Source organism: Phlebotomus papatasi, chromosome 1 (assembly GCF_024763615.1).
Source record: "Phlebotomus papatasi isolate M1 chromosome 1, Ppap_2.1, whole genome shotgun sequence".
In the NCBI taxonomy this organism is placed as follows: Eukaryota; Metazoa; Arthropoda; class Insecta; order Diptera; family Psychodidae; genus Phlebotomus; species Phlebotomus papatasi.
The window spans coordinates 31700676-31710005 of record NC_077222.1 but is presented as its reverse complement, the minus strand read 5'-3'; the positions used below and the strand labels follow the sequence as shown (position 1 = coordinate 31710005).

General features: G+C 33.1%; 1 protein-coding gene across 1 annotated transcript; it reads right to left on the bottom strand.

The window, feature by feature from the left end:
- Positions 1–3364: 3364 nt before the first annotated feature.
- LOC129798819 (uncharacterized) lies at positions 3365–5681 on the bottom strand. The gene has a single exon (XM_055842196.1). It carries the CDS (start codon positions 5247–5249, stop codon positions 4011–4013), a length of 1239 nt encoding a protein of 412 aa, XP_055698171.1. The 5' UTR covers positions 5250–5681; the 3' UTR covers positions 3365–4010.
- Between the last annotated feature and the right edge of the window lie 3649 nt (positions 5682–9330).

Genomic DNA, 9330 nt, shown 5'->3' with positions numbered 1-9330 from the left:
TGCACAATTATTGTGAGTGATTTTAGTGTTTTTACTAATAATAATAAATATTCGGCGGTGCGTTTCGCATAGAGAACAGTGTCGTGATTACAATAAACAAGTTTGCAACCTTGAAATACGTGTTTTTCATTCCTCTTCGTGAATATTTTTTATGAGACAATTTTTTTACACAATTGTTTTTACTTTTCTAAAATGTTAAATCGTTCATACTGGTCAATTAAAATATATCACTAACTTTGTAGCTTCTATCGTTTGTATAAAATTCGAAAGTGAAGTCATGATGTGCAACTGACAGTTTCATTCGCCCGCCATTGATATACGTGGCAAAATTCAGTCCTTAATTCGGGCCTACCACTCGGATCTTGCCTGTGAGGGCTAAAATAGTTCCTAAAGCTGGGTGTCAGCTTTAGGCAGCAAGATCAGCAAGATCAGCAAGGTCAGCAAGATCAGACGGGAAGTTCTAAATCTGATTTTAAAATTGCAGTGTTCACAACTATCCTATATTCACTAATTCCGCAGTTTTCTTTAATATCAAATTTTTAAAATACGAGTGAATTAGTAAATTAAATAGTAACTACAAAAACTAATAATTTAGAAAATTTCGGAAACAATAGAATCAAAAACGCTGACATTACTGTAGTCGTACTGTAGTACTAATTCGATAACACAAAGATTAGAGTGATTAACGGTTGCAGTGGACAATACAGATACACCTTAACCCATTCCTTACCATGGTATTATACGTCATACGCAAATTGAGTGATTTTAGATAATTTATTCCTGGGTACACCAAGAAAAATTTAGATGGTATTTTCTACAAATCGTGTCTTTAAATTCTACTGCCTCAAAAGATAGTAGAAAATCCCATCCGCCATAGAAACTTTCTTTTAGAATCTACCATCCTGACATTTTAAAATTTACTATCCTATGGATAGTAAATTCTAATAGCCGGATGGTAAAATCTACTATCCTCCTTTAGATTTTATCTTGATCTTTCTTAGATTCTAATATCCGGCTAGTAAAATTTACTATCCTTCCAGTAAAATTTACCATCCTGCTAGTAAAATCTAATATCCGGGGATATTAGAATTTACTATCCGGCTATTAGAATTTACTATCCATACAATAGATTCTACAATTTTTGACGGTCCGATTTAATATCGCGTTTGTTGGGTGACTTTTTTACTATCCGACCATTAGAATTTTGTATGGAGGATGGTAAATTTTACCATCCTAGTTTTTCTCGGTATAATTAATATTCGAATTTCTGTCGGGAATGGATTTTTAGTTACTTTAGTCCTTCAATTATAGTAGAATTCCTTAAATTTGAACATTTGTGGGGTATAGATGGCATTTCCCACTCCTCAAGTTGGAACAATATTTTCAAAAACGTAACGGAATTGATGTGAAATGCACTTTCACTAAATTAAGAAAAATAACTTTAGAGAATATATCAATGTAATCAACGAAAGCCAAAAAACTGAACGCCAAATTCTCGAAAGGGCGAAAATCCCCAAAGCTAAAATCCCAAAAACTAAAATCCCGAAAGCCAAAATCCCGAATGTTCAAAATCCTGAAAAGGATGAAATTATTTGATGGATAATGTGTAGAATAATTTCTGAAGACACCGAAAATTTCCCTTTGCCTTCAGCAAGCGCGGTTGCAATCGTGCGAGTCTATGACACTTTTAAGAAATCGGGACTTTGGCTTTCGGGATTTTGGCCCATTCGGGATTTTGGGTTCCAGCATTTTGACTTTCGGGATTTTGACTTTCGGGATTTTGGCTTTCGGAATTTTGGCTTTCGGAATCCGCTCTAAAAACCATATTTCTATTATGGTTGCATGTTTGAGATCGTTAGAAACGCCTTGAAATTTCTGACAAGTCTGGAGAGGTCCCAATCGGTTAAGAACCATTTATGAACTAAAAATTAATTTTTATCCAAAATTCTATTTTATTACTCCTAAAACTATTTTGGACGATCTTGTGAGTGAGTTACGAATCGGTTCAAATTAGTTGTGAACCAATAAACTGTATTTAAGCTTGTGTGCTTTGTGTGTTGTCCCGACTAAGATCTACAGAATTTGTGTGAACAGTGAATTTTTTGGTTCCACTCATTGTGAATAATCACATCGAACAGACTGGGCTTTTTTACATGGTCATTGCTTTTCTACTTCTTCTTTGCTTTTTTACACGTGGAAAAAATATTCAAAAAATTGAGGCATCAAACCAATTTTTGCATCAATTTGATTTTTTCCGTTCTCTGAGACAATATTCTGTAAAAAGAAAATGATATTTTAGTAAAATTAGCCAAATTTAAATACCTTGAACAAAAAGCAAAAAGCAATTGCCCGGTCAATTGCTTTTTCTTGACACTTTCATATTACATAGTCCGTTAACATTCTCTATTTGAATTCACTGTTCGAAATTTCATCGACCACCATCGAAATCAGCTGATGCCAAGAAAAATCAAAACAAAGGATATTTTGCTCATAAAACTCTTGTGAAAACTTTTGAAATGCATTTAAAATGAGTCTAGGCTTAGTGAAATTAAAGTTTAGTATAAAATACATGTGAATAATGTGAATTACATTGTTTTGAACAACTGAAAATATTTCCCGCCTTGGAAATTTTTCTTACACTAGATGGCGCTGTTCTCAGTGAGTTATCCAATCGAAAAAAATGAAGGTGTCATATCACTTCTCCATTGCTTCTTTGAAAATCGATTAAAAGAGCAATGGCCCAGTCTGTTCAATGCTAATATAGCATTGAGATAACCTGTGCTCTCGATGGAGAATGTGTCTATAATCAAGTGTTTTAATCCATTTCAATACACATCATTGAATGGACTATTGCGTTGTTTGAAGCCAAAGAATCTTTATAACTTGGTTTTCTTTCAATTCTCCCTGTGAGGATACCCATCTTCCCAGGTAATGTGCCTATATGTGCTTATGTACGGTCGCAAAACATAGGGGAAACTGGAGCAGTGGTAAACACGGGGTAGTTCTAAACACTGATTTTTATGTTTACACTACTTGGACTTATGTCAACTATTTTTTGTATAGTCCTACATGTTACTTTCTGTATCCTGGGCATGAACCAATAAACTTATTATATATTATTATTATTATTATTGTTCAGGGAACAAGGAATCTACACTCTATAAATTCATATAGGTCTCGTCCTCTGAAATTCAAAATTGAATTACAAACATTGCAGTGTTTACAACTACCCCGTGTTTACTACTGCCCCAGTTTCCCCTAATGAAGGAACTTTCCATCGTTTCCGTCCTGGAAGTTTGCATCAACGCTAATAAGGCGGTGATGGCCCTATGGGGGGGAGGGGGGGCAAAAACAAATATGACAATAAATAAATCAATCAATTTTATTTTACTCTGTTCGTAATTCGTGCTAACAAAAAAGTGAGCCAAGAAAAATCTGATATTTAATGCTGTTTAAATTCAATGAAATACTGATCATTTTTAGCAGTGAATAATTACAACACTGAGAAAAAAAGAGGGAACGATTAACTTTTTTTCCTCGTAACTTTAACATTTTTAGGTGTAAAAATATATCAACATTTTTTAATGTTAATTTTACACCTTTTTAAGGGTAAAATTAACATGAAAAAGAGTAATTTTAACCCCTAATACACCTAAAGAGGGTAATGTTTACACCGATTTCGGATCAATAATGCAGGGTAAAATTAATATTTCCGGAATGTTATTTTAACTTTTTCGGATTTCTCTCAGTGAATGAGTAAATACCTCTAGTGGTACAATTCTCACTCTTTGATGCTCCGAACCCTTCTTGCGGGGAGACCCAATTATATAGAACGTTATATACCTGCACTATTGACATTATTTTAAACAAGTGAAGTAATTCATTATATCAGATACTGAAAAAGCTCTAGTAGACTAAGTTTCCTCTTGGACAAAATGTTTTCAAAAATTAAGAAATTTGATAATTTCTTTTATTTTCTTTTAATATATAGCCTACAATTGCAGATAAGCTTAGCAATCAAGTAGACCCTTATGATCCAATCTTGGAAGTAGATACCGTATGACACTGTGAATCTTCTCATTCTTGTACAAATTCTCTTTGAACTTAAGTGATCTGCTATCTAATCCAAGAAGTGCATTGAAATCTGCTTCAGCAGCAAACTCATCATCCAAAATCATAACTGGCTGTTCTATGAGACCACTCGTGAGAACACTGAATTCATTCTTCAGCATGGAAATTTGAAGTTCATGGAGTGTTGGAACTTTGTTGCCTAATCCAAGTTTCTTAAGAGTATCACTCAGGTGTAGGTGGTAGAATTGTACCAATTCATCATATATAGTTCTCTTGAGATCTTCCTTAAGTGAGGTATTAAATAAAAAGTGGAGATCAATTGCTGCAGGTGCCCAACACATCAATTGGTAATCAATAATTTGCACATCAATTGGTTTCTGTTCATTGTTGTACTTGTACATAAGATTATTGGTCCATAGATCACCATGTATTAAAACATTAAAATCATTCTCTTTTGGTTCGTACATCTGTCGTGCCCTTTCCTCAAAATGCGGTCTGAGTTTTATTAATTTATCAACATAATAATCATAGTCCTTCCATCTTGAGATGCAGTTAACAAGAGCATCGAGACTTGTTAGGAAATATGAAGTAAATGCTGATGTTTTTCGATTAAATATACCGGTATCAAACTTCTTTAAATTGTATCCGGATTTGGCTTCAATTGCTATAGATGTTGCATGAAGTCTAGCTATTTTCTTTATGGCAAGTTCTATATGCTGACGGTCTAATCCGGTTTTTCTATCAGCCATTTGAAAGCCTTTTGCACTGAGGTCTTCACACACAATAATGCTCTTTTCGTAATCACAAAACAAAGATTTTGGTGAGATTTGCGAATGATCATCTATAGTGCCCAATAACCTGTGGCATTCCGGCAGAATTTTATCATACATTTCCATTTCTTGTTCGAAAAAATTATACTGCTTGATGATGTCATTGGCCAATTCATTCTCTTCATAAGGCGCTTTGATGATCACATTGTATCTCTTCTTACTACCATTTTGGATACCATTAAATTGTCCACGAAAAATTATACTAGCATAATGTTCACCCTTTCCACTCGCTAAACTAACTTGTAGCGAATCCACGGAAATCGTACTATCGTTCTCACACTTTCGAAGGATATTCTCGAAAAAAGTTTCATTTAACCAGGACGGAATATCACTTTCCTCACAAGTCATTGTTTTCTTTTATGTTCACTAACAACGAAGTTACTTGATAAAGTGCTCAACTGATAGTAGAAGAGACCTCAGAACATCAACGCTATTTATAAGAGAAGGAAGCAGTGAGATAAAAATTCCACTAATCATATCAGTGATACCGACACGACGACAGTTTTATCACTATTTATTCAAGTCATTTGCTAACGTGACTAAGCAAGAGAAATTGCAAATCAAGAACAGTGATTGTTTATTTGTTTAGCACTTAATAAAATTGATACACTTAATAAAATTGATACACTTGATAAAACTCATCTTGCAAGGTTAATTTTTCGCATAATTTTGTTCAAGCAAAATTGAATTGCAAATTTAATATGATTTTTCAAATATGGAAAAATACGGTCTTGTCTAGTAAATGTTCTTCTTGACATAAAGCAGATGACGCAGAGAGCAAAAGCATCTGTCAAAATTATTGACCACCGACTTTGAGAATTCCTAACTGTTTTGAGTCACACTGTGCGACGCTCAGGAATATTTGACCCATCCAGAGATTCCATTGAATAAATTCACAAGATAATTGTGGAGCTCAGAGGCAAAATGACACATATTCTATGGCTAAAGCATAGGATATGTGTCATTTTGCCTCTGAGCTCCACAATTGGGATATTACAACATTTTTCATGAAAATCTCGGAGAAAAACACGCACTTCCACAGCAAAATTAGACATCAGCAGATGTTTTTGTTTTGCTTCTGTCAAATCAAACAATAAGACCAAATCTGCTTGTGGTAGATATGATTCTCTCATTGCCCATGGGTTCGTTTTAAGCATTTTTCATACAATTTGTATTGTTTTCAAGCGGATTTTTTCACATTTTACTTTAAATTGGTCACTACTGGTAATTTTCAGAATCAAATATGTTCAAAAGATGTTCTGTAAAGCTGTCTACACATTATTAAATATTTCAAAAATGTAAGAGGCTTCTGGTTACAAATACAAATTCACTTCTCCAGGTAGTTTCTGGGATTTTTTCTTTGAAAGTGTTTTTGAGATTATCGCGAAAAAAGAACATTTTTCCACAGCAAATTGTGAATGAACCGCAATATGTATATGAAAATAAAGACAGTTTTGAGGTTATGTTCCTGAATTCCGAATAGTCAATATAGAGATGCCAAAGAGTTCGTTAACTTCCTCTTTTCCATCCATGTTGTAATCCATGGAGTACAGAGCCACTGTATTAAAGAACAACTCAGGAATACACAGATGCATTAACTTCCGGCAATTTCTAGAGAAAAATCAGAGGAAATCGACGCTTCCATTCCATACTATGCTATCTCAGAATGACAACATTTCAGGAGAGACATTTGAAGTTGGCGATTCCCTACCCTGCCTATGTAATTTTTTTTATCAAAAAAAAATGAAATATGTCGTTACCCGGACGTCGGATGACCACCAAATTTTCACCAGTTGCAGATCGCGGTCCCCAGGAACAACATATCTTTCGGAGTAATAAAAGGCTAAGTCGACTTAGAATAGTATGGAATGGAGCCGTCGAAATATTCCTTCCTTGCCTTCAAATCTGGGTTAGATTCTAACAGGTACGACATCTCTAGAAAAACACTCTTCCTTTTTATATTTAAAAGATTTTCCACAAAAAATCAACAAATACTATCCCATAGAACTTCCACAAATACTTTTATCACTTTTTCCAGCAGTGAAACAACCAATTTTAAGAGCAAGAGTCCTGGGAATGATTGCAATCTGTCAAATATTTTTGATGGAAAATAAACACAATGTGGACGCATTTTTGTTTAAAAATTCCTTCAAATATAGAAATTTTTCTTACAACAATTTTTAAAATTATTTTTGATGAAATCAGCTACAATGTGTAGACACTTTAAAGGTCTCTCTCTACACACTGGGAGCAATTTTCGTTAAAAATTGCTTTTTTAACAGAATTTTTATGTTTACCTACAGCTGTGCAAACAATTTCCTTAATAAAAAGCGATTTTTGACGAAAATTGCTTCCAGTTTGTAAAGGCCGTAAGACAGATTGAAGGAGTTAGAGAAAATCTGAGGATTAAAATAGGTGTGATTGCTTAAAATTATTAAAATTAAAATAGAAGCAGAAGAAGAAGATGAATAAGAAGAAGAATAGTAGCTAGACTACTTACAATAGGTGTGATTCCTTAATTTGATTTAATGCATTTTGAGCATTTCTCATTCAAATTTCCTTGTCTTATGATGTCTACACACTAGAAACAATTTTCGTCAAAAATTGCCTTTTTAAGAAATTCTGACGCTATTGTCTAGGAGGATAGGGAAAATCTTCTTTAAAAAGGCATTTTTAAAGTGGACCTTCCCACATATGATTTCAAATTGACGGTTGGTCTTTTTCAAAATCGGTTATTTCCGAAATATTTTCTGTAAGCTCGATTGGTTGGAAGTCTTAGAAAAAATTCCGAGGATTACAATACGTGTGATTATAAGAGAATCACGTCTAACTGACTATCAGAATGCAACAAAAATGGTTTTTCAAGTGTCACAAAAACGTGTGTCAAAAAAATAGCATAAAATTGATTTTTAACTGCTCGAACTCTAAAAGAGCAGTTTTCGAAATGTAAATTCTTTTGAACTTCTCTCCATCCTGGCTTTCAAGCCGTAAGAGATATTGACTTTTAGTCTTCGGTGACCCCCCCCCCACAAGCCAATATTCTCTAGCGAAGTAACTTACCCAAATCACCCCCAACCCCTTCAACCCCTTCTAAAACATGATTTTTTAACTTATCTTGAAATTAGCCCTAACGATATCAATAATTTTTGAATATGATTTATATTTTGTTAATTATTTATAAAGACAATTTTTTGCAAACTACTTTAGAGATTTTGAAACTAAAAATTAGTCTAATTTTTGGGTCTATTTTTTTTCTTTATAAAAATCGATTCCGCTATCAACAAAAATGAAGTAGAGGGAGGTGGGGCTACATTGAGCTGTGGGGCCACATTGTTATACGAATTTTTCGCATATTTATAAAGGAAACTGGGTATTAAAATAATGTTATTTGTATAGACAAAACAATTGTAGATTTAAATAAAATAATCGTAATGTCCAGCTTTATTTAAAAATAGTCGAAAAAATCAGATATCAATGTAATCCCACAGCTCAAAGTAGTCCCACTTTCCCCTGTTTTAAATTTTAAATGGTATTCAGAGAATTCAGACGTTATTTTGTCAGTGTATTCCAATAGCATAATAATTATTTAGAATTTATTGCATAAACCTAAATTTATTCAAAATTTTAAATGTGAACTATTTATCGCTTCCTAATTTGAACTAATCCCCCAGTGAGCCATTAATAAGGATCTATTCTCGCATATGCTTGATAAACTGAACACTCTCAAACTTCAATTACAGACAGTGCTTCTGAATCTCTTGATATGCGACAAAAATTACATTTATTCTTTTTTTTCTTTTACCGTAATTTCCGCTGTAAAAATGAATTTGAAGGAAACAAAAAAGACCAATATAATCGTCATCACCTAATAAGATATTCACACTGAGAGAAATCCGAAAAAGTTAAAATAACATTCCGGAAATGTTAATTTTACCCTGCATTATTGATCCGAAATCGGTGCAAATATTACCTTTTTTAGGTGTATTATGGGTTAAAGTTACCCTTTTTCATGTTAATTTTACCTTTAAAAAGGTGTAAAATTAACATTAAAAAATGTTGATATATTTTTACACGTAAAAAGTGTCAAAGTTATGAGGAAAAAAGTTACTAATTACTTTATTAGGATTTATTAGAAATCCGAAAAAGTTAAAATAACACTCCGGAAATGTTTATTTTACCTTGCAGTATTGATCCGAAATCGGTGTAAATATTATGCTTTTTAGGCGTATTTGGGGTTAAAATTACCCTTTTTATGTTAATTTTATCCTTAAAAAGGTGTAAAATTAACATGAAAAAATATTGATATATTTTTACACCCGAAAAATGTTAAAGTTATGACGAAAATAAGTTAATCGTAGCCTCTTTTTTTCTCAGTGCATGCATTCTTCCTAATTGAATTTACTTTTCTTTGTACGTATTTGTTAATTTA